Source organism: Pleurodeles waltl, chromosome 10 (genome assembly GCF_031143425.1).
Source record: "Pleurodeles waltl isolate 20211129_DDA chromosome 10, aPleWal1.hap1.20221129, whole genome shotgun sequence".
NCBI classification, from domain to species: domain Eukaryota; kingdom Metazoa; phylum Chordata; class Amphibia; order Caudata; family Salamandridae; genus Pleurodeles; species Pleurodeles waltl.
The window spans coordinates 830,252,120-830,270,397 of NC_090449.1; the positions used below are offsets into that span (position 1 = coordinate 830,252,120).

The following is an 18,278-nucleotide window of genomic DNA, read 5'->3' on the forward strand; positions in this document are numbered from 1 at the left end:
CTGGCTTTTAATTAATTTATAAATTGTTATTTATATTTTTATATGCGGTACTGCTTAATCATGGAGACATCCATATATTTCTTGCCAACTGTATGTTTTGTATCTTATATTTAATTGTGAAATGTATATATGTATGTTGTATTTATCTCTTGTCTTGACTTTTATGGCAATATCTGCCGAAATAAAGTTTAACGAACGAATATGTACATCAAAAGCGAATGTATGAATAAACCTACAAGAATAGATTTCGAGCATGCACTTTCAAGGCTTTGAGAACTAGTCCCTCAAAGGTCAGATTCGCCAGACTGGCGGGTTGGCAACCTCTTAAGATCCACTTTTACTGTGCCAGGCATCTGTTAGAAGGAAATAAGGGTAGAGTATTAGGGCACCTGTTAGTCTTCTCTGTATCTTTCCAGGAATTAACAAGCTGCCAATAGAAGTGTCTTACAAATGCCATCAAATGTCTTATTAATATGATATTGTTATCTATGACATGCGCTCTGGGAAAATGTTCTCGATGCTAGAGAAGAGATGCACGCACACAATGTTTAGCTTGACATTACAGATCTACTGAGCGAAGAGCCACGTTTTTAATTTCCTTTTAAGATGAAGAGGATTATCTACAGTGTGTATATTTTGAGAAAAGCAATTCCTGCATTAAGCTATCTGCATTTCACAGGCCTGTCTGTCCAAAGTTTTCATATTACAGAAGACTGAAGAGTAGCCGGGAGCTTGCTATAACCAGCATAGGAGTGGGGACACACTTCAAAAACGTCTTTGCCAGCAGAATGGGCCCCTTTTCATACAAAGTTGAGAGTGTACTACTGGTATTTTTTAGAACACCACTTTTCAGAATTGGAAAAAGTTATTTGAGTTGATATAATTGGTGAGAGACATGGTTGAACCTCTTCACACAGCACTCTAACATCTGTAAACTGAATGCTTGGAACGTGCTTGCTACACTTTTGGGATAGCCCAAGTATACCACATTTTCAAAGTCAATATACAGTGAACATAAGTGAAGAAATTAATGATGTGATGAGAGATAAAATCGAGGAAAATGCATGTAAATGAAAACTGCAACTACCCGTTGAGGTAACAAAAGCCCAGGATAAAACTGAGTTGCTATTCTCTTAATGACCAACAGTGGTTTAGGGGCACTTGCCCATTAATTTGAGCCATACAATTTACCAACCATATCTTGAGTCAGTAAAGATTTGTTCAACTCATAGACAAGTGGCTGCCAAATACGCTGGAAGCTCAGTATATTAATCTCTGGCTCACACTTTCAAAATAAAGAGAATCTGAGTATCCTAGGCATATATAGCTATGATGATCCTCTAGACCCAAAGCAAACTTGCTGGTGGAAAAAGGTGGGGGGAAGTGAGAAGCCCTGAGGGACTGCCCAAGTTATGGTTTTAAAATACAGAATAAAAGCCTACCTGCACTGCCTTTGATCCGTTCGCTTGGTTCAAATCTGTTCAGTAGTTTTGAAAGAAGTTAGCATTTAAAATGGCGCTCGGGTTGGACAAGAAGAGATTAAATTCTAGAGATATCTGGACCATTAATTCATGGACCCTCTACAGATTTGCGAATCCAATAAAGATTTGCAAATCAAGTTAAACATAAAGACACACAATTGAACCTGTCCTGCATTGCAGATTCAGAAATCCTTCACGTTCTAGTTGGGTGCACGTCACAGACATATGTAAAATCAAGAATTGTCAAGTTGTGCACCAAAAGAGATTAAAATCTTGCATGTTGATAGGTTTATCAAACAATAAATGAATATGTATTACCTGTTCTTCTACACATTAAACATACCCAGGGCCAATTTAGGGTAGATAATAAGATATAATACAGCCACTCTGAGTCTTGGTGCCACTACCAATTCCCAACAACAATATCTCTGCTGTAGGATATTTTGTACATGTTTTTGTCTAGTGCAGATGTACTTTAGGTAAAGCACAGCTACACCACTCCATTTTGCTTCTTATCAATCCACAACAAGAAAGTCTGTATGAATTAGGGAGCAGATGTTTTAAAATGAAATTATAATCCTCAAATACATGTTAGTAAGAATATTAAATGGAGACTGCGATCTTCAATAAACCTATCATTCAGAGCTCTGCTCTTTACAACTAATCAAGCATTACACATTGGGGTTTCAAGTGCAAAGCTAAGTATTTTGGCAAAATAGCATAACTATAAAAGCCAGACCACAATTCTCTCAGGGGACTGGATTGATTCATGTTTTCCTCTTAACAATCTCTTTTAAAATATACTGATATTCATATGTGGGAGTATGGGTGTTAGAAACGTGATTTCTGGTAGTCGGAGTATGCACATTGTGTGAGCAGGGCCCACCCCCCTAGTCAGAATAAGTCAGATACATGCCTTAAACTAACATGTGCTCCCCTCTGGTAGCTTGGCACACAGCAGGCAGGCTTAACTTAAGAGTAGTTGAGTAAAGTATTTGTGCAACACACACAGTAATGCATTGAAAACACCACAAAAAGACTCCACATTGGATTAGAAACATAGAGACTATTTATCTGAGTAAAACAGAACTAAAATTAGAAATATCCATTCATTAGAAGTCGAGATATGAGTAAGAATAAACTAAGAATAGTGCTTAGAAGTCACTAGCGGTCAAAATGTTATTTGAGGTTGTGAGTGATCAGTGCAAATCCAAAGTTTCTGCAGACTGCGATAGAGGGTATGCCGGCTACAGAACCCACTCAGGGTTTGCTGAAAAAGTACCTTATGGAGCAAAGCCTCGATGTTTTCCATGCAGTCGGGTCAATGCATCATCGCCGGGCTCCGTTGGAGTACAGGCAATGCTCGTCATTGAGTCACCTAGAGCGTCGTCATCGAACCACACAGGCTGTGGATCTGCTGTCATCAAACAGCCTCTGCCTCAGCAGCGAAGGGCGATGCGTCAGTTCCGACTGGCACAGTGGTGACGATGCGTTGTTTGTTTTCCAGAAACCAGCTGCAGAGCACGCTTCTGAGGCGCAGGACTGGAGGGGCACCTCAGGTAAGGGTAGGGCTCAAAGATAGCAGAGTACAGCAACACCAGGAGAGTTTCAAGAAGTCTTTTATGTCCCTGAGACTTCAGTAAATGGAAGGGAAGCCAGCAAGCCCTTGGAGTCACTCTGGGTTCAAGTGAGGGCGATCCTGTTGTTGTCTTCAAAGATCAGCAGGCAGCAGGGCAGCTCAGCTAAAGAGAGAAGCAGTTCTTCGGAACGGCCAGTCCAGGCAAAGTGGTAATCCTTACAGCTTAGCAGTCTTTACTCCAGCAGAGTTCTTCTTAAGTCCAGTAGTGTATCTGTTAGGGTCAAAGACCTAGTACTGATACCCAAATGTGCCTTTGAAGTGGTGGAGACTTCAAAGCAGCTCCTTGGAATGCACAGATCCCCCTTTCATCCTAGCCCTGGCTCCAGACTATCAGGATTGTGTAACTAGCCCTTTATGTGGAAGAGCCACTTCTCTATTCATGTATAAGTGTCAACTCCCCTCCACCCTTCCTGCCCAGGAAGCCCATCAAAATGCAGATGAGTGCGGATGAGTGCTCAAACACACCTAACCTTCCTGTGTTTGCGACTGTCTTGAGGGAATGCACAAAGTGTAGCTGTTCCCTACACCAGACGTGTATTAGAGACAGGCTGCAAAGCACACAGAGCAGTGAGAGCAGAGAAATGCCGACTTTCTAAAAGTGGCATTTCTAAAATAGTAATCTTAAACCCAACTTTACCAGTAAAGATGATTTATCATTACCACTCCAAATATATGAAAAATGATGCAGCTACTCCTTTCTGATCAGGGATTACATCTTAAAAGTATGTTAAAGAATTCCCAGTGCTGACTTATGAAAGGCATAGGCCTCACAGTAGTGAAAAATAACTTTGGACGTGTTTTACTACCAGGACATGTAAAACTTAAATGTTTTACAGGGCCTACCTTTGGTGTGACTTATATGCAATAAAAGGGGAGTTTAAGGCTTGGAAATAGGTTTAAAATGCCAAGTCAAAGTGGCAGTGAACCGCTCACACAGGCCTGCAATGGCAGGCCTGAGACAGGTTTGAAAAACAGGATGAAAAAGGCAAAAAGTCTGGAGAAAGGTCACCCTAAGGCCTAACAACGGGGACAATAGGAAATCACCATGATAACAGTTACCATTGTTATCTTGAGAAAAAGAGGCAGCATTCTCGACTGCTGGCCTCATCCAGGGGCGGATGTCAGCAGACAGGTATGCCTAAGGGATGCCTCCTGACCCTGTTCTCTGCTCTGCTGTTATGCACATACTTTTGGGATGGAAAACAAATGATCAGAGGAGCAAACACAAAACTACTTACTAACTAGGCAGCATGCCCGTCCTCAAAGCTGCTATAGTGAGCAAAAGAACTGAGTATAGGGGTCATACAGACCAAATACATGGGGAAGTGCAACAGCAAAGGCAGCAGGAGGCCCCAGATGCATTCCTCAGAACAAGTAAAAGAAAGAATAAAGAGTGCAAAAGTCAAAACAGTTCTGAATCCTTGCATATTTGGTCATTTTTAAACTGTTGTTTTGTTCTTTGTTCTTTTTGCAGGCTCTTAAGCAAACATGGAATAAACATTCAATTAGGGTTTTTAATATGATTTTCCTTTGTTCTGCAAATATAAAATCACATATACCCTTGAGCAGGCATTACCTATCCACCAGATGAAAGCAATTATTTGCATTCATATTATGCAGTAGCTGTCAACATCCTATTGTAATTGCATATGAACACAGTGTACGTTGAAACATTTTGTTATTTTTAATGGATTGCACTTAATTTGAATCTTGCCTTAAACCTGCAGTAAGCGAGTCACCTTAACATGATTGTATATTACAGTGAGGGTGAGGGAATGTAAATACAATACCTTCACGAAAGATGTATTTTTGTTTAGTGGCACAAAGGTAACCTCCAAACTCCCATGCACGATTTCACAGTTGCTGTATATTTTTAGCATGCTGGCGTAATGGGAGCTCTCATCGCCAATCAAGTTAAGATTATTGTTTGAACCTTGGCACACTGAAAGAGAGAAAATTTGCAATGTCAACTCAAGTCACTATGACAAAATCAAAGTTTAATAGACGCCTCAAGGTGGAGATGAACTTAAATTAATCTACATTTCATTCGAAACATAAATCCCTAAAACAAAAACACTTGCAACAATCAGACTTCTTTAATAAAGGTACTCCCCAACAACACATCCTCAGACTTTCACTGGATAGTAAGTAAGATGGTATCTGTAGTATAGGTCAAGTGGAAGGAGGCGATGCCCAGGCAGCTATCTGCCCAGACGTACAGCCAAGGTCTGATCATAATTAATAGTGCAAACTGGTGTAAGAGGTCCTGTACTAGTGCTAAAGACAGGTGATCAGATTCACATTTTCCCCAATTCTCTAGGGTCAAACTTCCACTGTGAAAGAGTGAAAAACAGATTATTGTCTATTACTCTCTTTGTCACAGTGCAAGTATGACAATCACTAAAGTGAATAACATAATGAAATTTAAATGTTCATAGTTATATATGATTTTGGAACGTTTGTTAACGAGACACTATAATCTGCATTTCACTTGGCTACAGTGGCCACTGAGTTCAAAGGATAAAGCAACTGACATATTTGTCATCTTAAAATGACACTGTAAGACCCTGTATTCCTCCCAGAATTGAATAACTTGGGTTACTCTCTTACTAGGAAACTCTTCTCAATTATGGGAGCCTGAATTGGCCATTGCGTTGTGCAGTTTAATAAGGGAGAATTATTGCCAAGTGTAGCCTACAATACTTTCTTTCCTTTAAATTTTGGAGCAATTCACCTCCATGTTTTGGAGATAGACGGGTGTGCTGTGCTTTCATGTCTTTGATATGCACCAGCATTAACATGAAGGGGGGGGTGTTCTTTCATTTGCATGATGGTCCGACCCCTTGCAAATGAGGGAATCCTTTACCACTGTGCCATCACCATACCACAGAAATGAATGCAAGAGCAAAGAAGCCATCAGCAGGTGGACTGACTGTGCACTGCTCTGTGATCCAGTCTTTGACTGTTCGGGGTTGAATAAATCACAGAAGAAACCTAACTCCAGTAAACTTTTGCAGGTTTGGATGCGTAATTTCGCCCTGATCGATCCTTGGCGGTGTGATAACCCCGAGGATAGAATGTATACCTGTCATTGAAATGATTTCACTCATCCTTGTGTATTGATTTTTTTTCTGATTTAACATTTTCTTGTAAGAGCACAGTCTGAAATATTAGCAAATGCTTTTTCGGATCACGCTGTGATTACTATTCGCATCAATTGTTTTATATCAAGATTGTGCGGTGCGTGGATGGATCGTTGATAAGTCCTTCTTAGCCAATGTATCTTGGGTTTCACAAATGCATAGGGCTTTCGAAGACTTTTTAGAGCGCAATGTAAATTTGGCCTACGAGTATTTCAGTGTGGGGGGCATAAAAGGCTTTTTTCATGGGGTAGGTTAAAGCCTTTTATTTGAAAATAAGATAAATTGAGAGACCAGCCTATCAGCATTTGCACTTAGCACTCAATCAATCCACTTCTGTCCACCTAGCATCCCCTTCACAAGAATCTAAGGCCAACTTGGCTCAGGCCCACCACAATCTTCGAGACCATTTCTTATCTCCAGAGATATTAAATCATAACACAATTTTACAGAAAAGCTACCAAGACAATGAGCACGTAGGTAAATTCTTGCCCTGGTCTGTCAGGCACAAAGCCAACACTAACTGTGTTAAACAGATTTTTTACCCACTACACGGGACGCTCATGTCTGACCCTCAAGAGATATCCAAGGTTCTTCTCAGTCACTATGCAGATGTATATTTGGATACATTGAACCCCTCTACTGAGGAGATTGAGGAATGGTTGGCAGGAGTGAGTATTCCATCAGTAATGCTCGAGCAGGGTGGAGCATTAGTCAGTCCTATCACTCTAGCAGAAGTGAAACAGGCAGTTGACATGATACCCATCACTGAAGTTTGTGGAGCAGATGGGATTCCAACGGAAATATATCAACTGTTTGCACCCCAACTGAATACATTTCTTGTTGTTCTATACAATAGTATTCTGAGAGGTAGTAATATGCCAGATTCATTTACTCAAGCAGTGGTGGCTAGTGTTTTTGAAGAAAGACAAGAGAGCACAGCACACAAATTCTTATCGTCTTGTTTGTCTATTGAACTCTGCCTAAAATATTTTCATGAAGATTATGGGTAATCATCTTTTCTCTTTGTGCCCTCGGTTATCCACTTGGACCGAAATGGGTTTCTTCACAGTAGGCGTATGTCAGTCAATACACACTATCTGACCCAAGTCATTGACTATTTTACTTTGAGTTAAACCAGAGCTGCAATTATAATGTTGGGTGCAGTGAAGGCTTTCGACAAGGTTCAATTGAACGTCCTTTTCGTTGTATTGATGAAGTTCACCTTCCCATCCCAATTTGTCCAAGCAATTAAAACATCTTTACTTGGATGCTAAAGCATCAATAGTCATAAATGGGAATCTAGCAGAACAAATAGTAATACGTCTACCCTACTTTATTTGCAATATTCTTAGAACTGTTGGCCTCTGCCCTCCGGCAGGACAAGACAGTTTTAGCCCCAGTCGTAGTGTCTGCCAAGTTAAAACTATTTGGCGACTATATGGTCCTTTACTTAGCTGCTGATAAGGTCAATATACATCAGGCCTTTTTTTAAATCAGCCAGTTTAATGAACTAGGAGGCTGTACAATAAACCATTTGAAATCCGAGGCCATACTGATTACTGGTCCCCTGAGGTATTACCAGTACAGACCCTATAAGATATTTAGGGGTTTGGATTTCTCCAAAGCTTGAAGAGACCTGTTTCCTTAATTTTCAGACTACTTTGCAAAAGATACGTAATCTTTTGAATTAATGGGAAGATCTCTCCCTTTCAATTATGGGCTGGGTGGCGTTAGTCAAAATGTCCATTCTACCCTTATTTCTTTTTTTATTCTCTAATATTATGATCAAAATTCCAAAAGTGTTTTTTAGATACAGTCAATAGGGAAATCAGACATTTGGTGTGGTGGAAATAAATACCCACACTCAGAATGCAAGCCTTGCAGTTGTATCCAGAAGAAGGAGGGTTAGCTCTACCCAATTTCTAAAAGTCTTGTTGAAAGAGTCAGAGATTGGCCTCTTTCCTTTTCTGAAAATCCCAAGGTTACCCAAAAAATCGAGATGTAAGATACCTTGTGTTATTCTATATCAGTTTCAGAAAAATCTGGAAGGTTATAGTCCAAGTCCCACGCCTTGCACAGCCATAGGGGTTTGGAGCTTAAGGGTGGCAACATTAAATATATAAATTTGGGGGGGCACAGCCCCCCAGACCCTCGGAACCACCACCTCCCTGTGGCAACCTAATAAAAAATTTTGAGGGGCCACGCAAACCACCCTCCGGCCCCAGGGACCACCACCTCCCTGGGGTACATTAAATAAATGTATGGAGGATGCACTAACCCCCCAGTCCTGGAGACCACAATCTCCCCGGGACAACATGAAAAAATATGGGTGGCTCACAGACCCCCTCATTCCCCGGGGACTAACACCTCCCAGGAGGTACATTTTTGAAACTATGTGAGGGGGCTGCATGGACCCCCACTGGGTCCCGGGGAGCACGCCTCATGATTTTAGTATTGCATTTTATTCTTAATTATATATTTAGTTAAAGAATTTGAAATGTGCAGAAAACAATATTAAAATTATGTATAATTTTATTTAAACAGATCAACAGCAGCTAGAAATAAGTCTATGCTGCCCATTTGTTTTTTCATACCGAACAGTCTTTTCCCACACACTACTCACTACCACATGCTGGACATTTGATCAGCTGCTGGTGAGGTTTTAAATGTAGACTATGTAATTACAAACAAAGGGAAATGCATTATTCATTCACATAGTGTACAGACATGATGTTCATGTGGTGAGGCAGTGGTAACACTAGACTGCATTCCAATGGATGTATACTAGAGCAACATTTAAGCAATTGTCTTCATTTGTTTACAGATTTTCAACATGGAGTAACGAGTAACACCTTTTTTAGACTAAGAACAAAATGAGCATACTGGAATTTTTTGATGCCACATACAGCACACTGCTGTAGTAATCCCTCTTTCAGTCCTATAAGAACACTTCCTAGCCGCAACATACAGAATTATTATTTTTATGGCTGAAATAGTAACAGAAGGTCTTCAATGGTATATACAGTTCTACACATCTTTATTTAGTTACAGCTCCTGATCTTCACAAAGCAATATGTTAATTTGAATGTGTCTTTTGCATTAACTTTCCTAAATGTGAGAAGGTTGCACAGTTTAATTTTTGCAAAATGTCAGTGACAGGATAAGTCACAACTTCTGAATCCTGAAGGCAATATATTTGAAACCCTGTCTGCCTATCAAGGACCATGTAAGGTTCAAATTGCCAGTTCACACACACACGGCTGTCCACCACACTGACCTTCACTATCTGTCCAATAGACTTATTCCCTACCATCCTTCCAGATCACCTCAATCCTCCAATTCCCTGCTTGTCATTATTCGTCAATACAGAGGAAAAAAGTGGGGTGGCAATTCCTACTCCTACCTGGCTGCAAAGGTGTGGAATGTCCTTCTGCAACAGCCTCATCTCAAATAGGGCATCCAGGCCTTTAAACGTTTCCTCAAAACCTGGCTTTTTGGGCCTGCTTTCTAGAATCACATATTAGATGGGGTAGGATGTACTATCAGTGCTAGGACTCTCATTGAGTCTCTGTTGCGCTTTGTAAATCCCATAATAATAATAATAATAATAATAATAATAAAACACATATTGTAATTTTGCTATATAATCTCATTGTTGACAAGATAGTTCTCAGACAAAAGGGGTACAGAGATGGCAGAAACTATATTTTTTCAAAATATGTACAACTGCGGTGGACTGGGAGCAAAAAGCAGTCCTAGAAAAAGTGTTTGTACCACCCGTCTAGTGTACCAAATAATGGGATTAAATCATATTTCCATGAGGATTGTGGTGTGATGGTTGTTGTGATAATGTATATATTTTCAAAATAATTGTGTTTGTTCCATGAGGGTTGTGTGCAAGGCTGAATGGCTAGTAATCCCTTCGTCGACCTACCCCAAGACCTGATTTGACTTCCTAGGCACTGCTGTACATTCCACAGTGCAGATTACCATATATTGCTTAAAGATATTTCCATGTGTTGCAGCACAAAGTGTCCAGTTTCCTAATTTACTACACCAAATCTAAGTAGTTACGTGCTTTGGTAAAGACCAAAAAAATGACGTCCGAATTATATTTGACCACAAAGATTTGGAGGTGAGGTTTTGCCAGTGTTGAGGAAATGGTGAACCTCTCACTTATCTCCTTTGGGGTGTTAAGAGGGCATGGAAATGCAACATCAAGCAAACGACATGCAGTGGATCTCGGACTACCCCCTCCATGACCTTCCCTTTTCATGCACAAAAGGACCTCATATTGGCTTGAAAATGGATTAAGATAAAAATTAAAATGGCAAATCCAGGCTCCTGGGTTGTTAAATGTGATTCTTTCCATGCCCAGGTGAAAACTCAGCATTAAAAACAAGCATTGGCAAAGCCAATATGTTTTGCCTATGTGAGATCTATTGGCTTTGTCGATGTTTTTTTAAGACTTTGCACAGCAGCACAGGCTGCTGTGCAACATGGCTTGAAGTTTTAAATAAAGTGCTAAGATGCGGTCAACGCTGGCTTCTATTTCTGAATATAGCCTTATACATGCCTCAAACCATCTTTTCATATTTTCTGAAATTGGCCATGGGCAGCCATTTTAAGCATATTCTGGAGTATCCAAGTCTGGGTACAGGGTCTGTACACTGCACAAGAAGAGTTGCCACAGAAAAAAGAAAAGGTCTCATTTAAAGATCTTTCCTCACTATTCTGTCATAAGAGGTTTTTCCCTCACCCGCTAAACATGAGTTATTAGGCACTGACTGTTGTGAGTGTCTTGCCAACCCTGTTTTATCAACTAATTCTGTCCAAGTGTATGTTGTGTATTTGTGTATGTGGCTATTGTAGCTTATGCATTGTACTTATAAGTGAAGCAGACTGGTGAAGACCTGTGGGTTCCATTTTGGAAGTATTGAGCCTGTTCCTGTGCACAAGATGATGGGTGATTTAATTTTCTGAGACAGTGGAAGTGTATCATAAGAGATGCAGTAGGGAGGATACCTAGTTAGTGAAGTAGGAACAAAGGAGACAAGGCCACTATAGAAAATAATTTACCACCTTCCTGTAACACTGCTGCTTGGTAGATGGTGGGAGAAAAGAGGGCTGTAGTCTAGTTGTTCAGAGTGAGACGGGTCTTTTAGGTAAAACCACTCTTTTTTCCTTCCTGGTCACAGTTTCTGTGGTTGTTCTTAGCCAAGAGAAGATAGTTCACACCTCTTTTTGCCTCTGTTAGGGGGGTACTACAGGCTGCTGACTACCTGTATTGTGAGGACCATTACCCCACACAAAATATATGTGTGCAGAACTGCATAGAGCTGTACTTGAAAACTGAAGCCACTCCAAACCAGTTCTGCCTGCAGAATTCTGGAAAGAAAATGATGACTGCTGTTCCTCTGACATCTCTGCTTTTGATAATCTCACTTCGATCCTGCTAAATGAGATACAATAGCTTTCTAGTCAAATGCTTTAAGCAGAAAGCAGATGGCTTCCTAACCCTCTCAAAACACACAGCAGCCATTTCATTAGGCAATGTCTGGCTTCCTGTCAGAAATGAAGCCAATCCAGACTCTGCAAGCGTATGCTGCCCCTGACCATCCCACTGACTGTCACCAACACTGTGCTTATCAGAATGGACGAGTAGGGCATTGCTTGATGGGGGCTAACGGGAGGGTCCACAGGAAACGTAGTAGCTCAAGGCAGATAACCCTGATTTAAGTTTCAACTCCGAACTCTAGAATAAAGTGTTCATTCTGTGACTAACAGTTCAGAACAAGAGATGGCTGGATTTCAGTCTACTAAGACATCAGCCTTGTTTATGCTTCATCTCTGGGTGTGGTCAAAACTTAAGAATTTAGGTCATTTAGCGAAACCAACAAGGCGCTGGCAAATGAGTGCCATATATATATATATATATATATGTGAAAATATATATATATATATATTTTGTTCCTCTACCTGCATTTAATGCTGCTGTGAAAGCCCATCTCCCCCTTACAGATAGACAACAAGGCAGGGAAGCTACACCCGCCCCCCCTCCCCACCTACAGAATGTAAGTATCTCCCTAACTCTGCATTAAAAATAGATCGTACACAGCAATCTCCAAACAGTGTGACCTCTAACCTAATAACCCAATCAGTCACTTTTGCCAAAACTTACTGGCTCATTAGTAATTTCTGTTTGAAATGTTCTTGACGGCCTCTAAAGACCTTTAGCGCTGCTGATGGCTTCAGCGCTTTGGCTTTTAGAGAATATAGCATCATCAAAAACAAAGTTGAAGTGCAACTGATGTATGTAGTCTGGCGAATTGCCTCAGCCAGTGGTGAGAGTGGATGCGCAAGAGGTCGGTCAGTAGATTCGCGTTTTTCAAGCAAGTCATCACAAAGGGCTTTGGAGTTGTGACAAAAAAAGCGTGTTGGTTCCTCTGTGTTGCAGCTAAGTAGGTAGATCATGTTTTGAGAAGCAAAAACCTGAGACAGGCCAGATGTAAAAGTAAGACTAAAGCCTTTACTCTCACAACTATATCTGGCCTGTCCCGGTTGTCATATATGGCCTTGAAAATATGTGCTCTATATGCTATATATATATAGGTATATATATATATATATATATACATGCTAGGCGTCTTGTAAATATATGCCGGTACGCTGTGTAAATGTACTTTTGTAAATGTGTGTATACATATATATATAAAAAGGATTTCTGCCACTTAATTAAAAAGCAGAAAAAAGTCGCACCCAACATGTCCACTCCTCAAGCATAAGGTTTTATTTGCACAAAGAATCATATTATTCCCAAAAGAGCAAACTGATTCAATTGCCATCAAGCAAAAGCAAACATAGCTCTGCTTTCTGCAAGCCAGAGCTGTCAAACAGCGCCTGCCTGAAGAAATCAGAGTTTTCATCTGTTTCCCTGCATGCCGATATGTGTGTAGGGAAACAAATGAAAACATTGCTCCCGCAAGCAGGCAGCTGCTATTTCAAGACTATGGCGGTCATTCCAAGTCCCGGCCGCTACACGGCCAAAAGACCGCTGCCGGCATTACAACCTTCCCTCTGGGCCGGCGGGCGCTAACAATGTTAGCGCCTGCCGGCCCAGCGGGAAGGAGGCCTGCAACACAGAAGCCGGCTCCGAATGGAGCCGGCGGTGTTGCGTCCGTGCGACGGGTGCAGTTGCACCCGTCACGCTTGTCACTGTCTGCTAGGCAGACAGTGAAAAGCTGGCCGGGGCCCTGTTAGGGGGCCCCTGCACAGCCCATGCCAGTGGCATGGGCAGTGCAGGGGCCCCAAGACACCCGTTACCACCAGCCTCTTCCTGGCGGTGACAACCGCCAGAAACAGGCTGGCGGTAAGGGGGTCAGAATCCCCATGGCAGCGCTGCTTGCAGCGCTGCCATGGCGGATTCGCCCAGCCGGGGCAAAAACGGCGGGAAACTGCCAGTCCCGGTTTTCTGACCACGGCTTTACCGCCGCGGTCAGAATGGGCTATGAAGCACCGCCAGCCTGTTGGCGGTGCTTCCGTCATCCGCGACCCTGGCGGTGATAGACCGCCAGGGTCAGAATGACCCCCTATGTCTCATTCTAAGTATATCATCAAAGTCTAGAAAAACTCTCTCTGTGTGGTTATACGGGGTTGGCCACAAGGCCTGGCAACAGGCCAGGCCCTGCGGCCAACCCCCATCACAAATTGCCAAAGGCTGCAGGCCAGGCCCTGTAGTCAACCCACACAATGCACGGCCGAAGGCTGTGCACCACACCGGGTTGAGTGATTATAGGGGGTTGACCAAAGAGCTTGGCCGCATGCCAGCACAGGGTTTGGGTGGTTATAGGGGCCTTGATGCATGCCAGGCCCTGCAGTCAACCCCCGCCGTGCACAGCCTTGGTCAGTGCGTGGTGGTGGTTGGATTAACATAGAGCAATTAAAATTACTTTACGTAAAAAAAAAAATAGAAATTCACTGAAAAAAACAAAGGTTTAAGGGGCGTTATAATAGGGCTCACATTTTAACTGTACGAAACCATAGGAATTCACCTGTTATAGTTAGAATCATCTTAAGAAACTATAACTTGTGCCCAAAGGTAACTTTAACTCACGCCTTCAAGTTTGTACATTTAAAATGTGATCATATCTATAACGTCCCCGTAACCTTTGGTTTTTTAAAGTGCATTCCTATGGGTTCTCTGATTCTATTTTCTAACTATAACACCCATGTAACCTTAATGTTTTCAGTGAATGTATACAAATATATATATATATATATATATATATACATACACACAAATACACGCAAACATTTATAAAAACTATGTATAATAATCTACAGCTAAGCTATGCATGTTCACGTACCAGGGAGAGTTCTTTCAAAGGAGTAAGTTATCTCATCATGTGCAGCCCTTACACTCTTCCAGAAGAAACACACTCAAGTGATCTCTATGTAAGGGTTGATAAGAAATGCATGGGAGCCAGTAAGCCCACACACCCTAGATGGTCTCCAAATGTACCTTTGCCTTTTCAGTACGAATAGCCCCCTAATACTTTGAGTGCAGATCTGGCTTGATAGCATGGCTATGTTATTGCTGTAATTGGTCTAAGTATAAATGGAATGGGCTTTGGCTCTAGCACCTTATCTATTGACGTATTGATGGCAATGAAGGAAACACTTCTGTTGGGCTGCATGAGGGACTGTTATACATCTGAACAATATACCGGATTATTATGCTGTCTGTCACAAACAATTATTTATCTTCTGTGTGCATTGTATAGAGAAAGGAATGTTTTTTGCCACTGATGATGACGATTGGCAAATCAAAGCCTGGCTTGGCAAATGCTAGTTTGATTTTTTTTACCAACTCAGAGACAAGCTGTTCCATCCATTTGTTACAAGAAGTTTGACACACGTTTTTTCAGCCCAAACACTAGTTTTTTCGACCAACTGTGTCCATATAATTTGACCACACAAAATCAGTAAAACTGGCTTTCGCCAAATCTAATGCTCCATCCACACTTTATATTGAATTTACCAGCAATCGTCAAATGGTTGTTATGTGTTACCTCGTCCCTCAGACAGTGTGCATCCCATCACCCGCTAAACGCTGAGCATGCTGCCACCCTACCCTGTCTTCTCAAGAAGACTGTGCAGCAGGCATTCCAAGCCCTCCTGGGAGAGTATTTACCCGTGAAGGTGAACGTACACATCCGCTAACACAGACTTCACAACTTCTGAAGCGTGTCGGTAGTTATTTGTAATGCCAGAGTAGACTGCTCATAGTTAGAGGGGGTGCTGCATGCAAATTGGACAGATCATTCTTAAATAGTAGCGGCGGGTGGTCAATAGTCACAGATGAAACTGGAAGGGCCATGGTGGATTGGTGAAAATGAGTGGGTCACTGAGCACTAGTAAAACGGATGCAGACACTGCACAATGGTGAAACTGGACACACCATTGCGTACTGATGAAACTGGACTAATGTAGAAATTGGCAAACTCACGATGCACAGGGAGTGTTCCAAAAGCCATCTTAATGGACATGCCAAGTTTGACTATGTTTATTGGTTAAGATCTTGATTATATGAAGGTGTACCCAGTGTCATAACCAGGCATGCACTGTTTGAATACAAGTTGGTTAAACTGAAGCGGGTGTCTGCGGCTACAATGGGGAAACTTGGAGATGGGGACTCGGAGTATGTTCTGTAGAAACAAGAATGTGCATGCAATAGTCAAACATGGCTAGCGCTAAAGTATGCAGTGGTGACCCAAAGAAAGCCACCATTCCGTTCAAATGAGAGTACCATGGCTCTGCTTGCTTACTCATAATAACCTTGCAGGGTTCACACTGCTGTGTACTATGAAGTAAAGTCGCATACAGCAAACAGTTGAATACTGTGGGGGAAAAGGTAAAAACTACTTGAAAGTGACATGTTGTGAGAAACAGAATCCCTAGTTCTAAACATAGGGCCTGATTACAACTTTGGAGGAGGTGATATCCGTCCCAAAAGTGACGGTAAAGTGACGGATATACCACCAGCCGTATTACGAGTTCCATAGGATATAATGGACTCGTAATACGGCTGGTGGTATATCCGTCACTTTACAGTCACTTTTGGGACGGATTAACACCTCCTCCAAAGTTGTAATCAGGCCCATAGTGATTTTGCTTGTTTGCAAATGCCAGACACACAACTGCAGATATTTAATATTTTAGCAATATGCAATGAATAATGCACAGTACGTTACACAAGCCAAGAGCATCTGCAAGCCTGTAACAGGACAAAGATGAAGAACAGAAAAAGCTAGCCACATACTCTTTGTCAACAAGTCCTTTATTTAGCTGTGCATCCTTGAGTGTCTAGGGTGACCAGATGCCCCATATTTCCCAGACAGTAATATGTAAGCAAGCTGCTAGCGTAGTGACCAGACGCACAGACCAGACTTATAAGATGTATGGGCATGTCAGCTGGGGGGTGGCATGAAAGGAGGGAGACGTGGGTGACTGGAAGAGGTCAGATGACCACCTGTACAATGCATAATATACACAATTACAAAAGAAAAGGTACATTTGAAATGACTCAAGATTCCCGTGTAGTGTGAGCATTAACCAGTACTGCGATAACATTGATTCCTCGCAATGCCAACTTAGTTCTCCCTTTCTCTCTTATTGAAGTGCCCGGGGCCCAGAAGAGGTGTGTCCGACATGGAGCGGAAAAGCATAATGTACAATGGGTGTCTGAGGCTATGATCGGTTTTGATTACAACAAATAAAAGACGACTGCTAACATTAGGTGCCAGTGTCTTCGATCCTTCCAAAGTACTCTCAATGAGGACCAGGCTACTGGTGAAATTGATGTCATGAAGCCTGATTAGATGAAGGGGAGAAGAGCACATTGTGTCCCTCTCAGCTCCATTTCCTGTGGACAGCACTGACATGCAGAAAAGTAATAATAAAAAAAAAATAGTACAGCCGGCCAGTGGAGGGAGACTGGCCACATGAAGCAGTACTTGTTCTCTGCTTCAGGCATGGACAAGACTCTAAGGCCCGACTCTGAAACATAGGTGGAAGCTGGAAGCAGGAGGAGCTGCTGGCAAATAGGAACTAAGGAAACCAGAGTGACGTAGGAACTAATCAATAGAAAGCAGAGGTAAGTAATGGGCTGGCTCTAAGCTCCTTTTAAGATTTTCTTTCTTTACAAGAGATTTTGCAAGCATAGCAGTGATTTATTGAGGTGAAATCTAATGATGTTTTGTTCAAATACATGTAAGAGAAGGCAAACTGTGATACTTCTTTTATGACTAAATTTTTTGATGCGTACGCGATCTACAGCACAGCCTCTTTCAGAAGTGGCCACTGTAATGTTTGTTAGTTGGGTGGATTCTCTGAGCAGAGCACACCACAGATGCTGGTGGCAAGCCTCTCCTCATGTCATATTGGAAGACAGGTTATGTCCTATGGGATTTACATTTCAGCGGATGGGATATCTGTCACTATTGTGATGGAGTAACCCGTCCTCCAATATCTAAATCTGGCCCTTTGTTTTCTGTGTTCTGTTGTGAGTCAGACCATAGCAATGAAGAGATGAAGAGATACATGCATGGCTGTTACCCGGAGGATCTGCTGGAAAGGTGGGTTGAGACTTTTTATTAGGATGGGGGTGTGCCTGCTTGGAAGACATGTGCTAGTATGATACCGGCATCACAATTTCCTTGGATTCAGTTTACATAGCACTACTCTCCTCCTCATAGGAGAGACATCTCATGGTAGAGTAAATAAGAACCTCAATGTGTCACTGGCACATTTGACAATGTTAAACCTTGTACGTGCTGTGGTATTCTGTGAGTTTATATGTAACAAAATAACTGTGTGTAGCCTGTAACACAACATGATAACAGATAACTGTTAAAGGTTTGCCAGCTTTAACAAATGCTTTTCACAATAAATATGTTAGACCAATTGCTTTTGTCATTTCATAATAAGCAGACCAGAACTATGGCACTGGACATA

General features: G+C 41.8%; 1 protein-coding gene across 1 annotated transcript in view; it reads right to left on the minus strand.

The window, feature by feature from the left end:
* The window catches only part of EGFR (epidermal growth factor receptor), a 526,637-nt gene that overhangs the window by 235,258 nt on the left and 273,101 nt on the right, over positions 1-18,278 (minus strand). Inside the window, exon 2 of the mRNA XM_069211504.1 lies at positions 4,911-5,062. Coding sequence (XP_069067605.1) covers positions 4,911-5,062 — 152 coding nt within the window. The remainder of the gene's footprint in view (positions 1-4,910; positions 5,063-18,278) is intronic.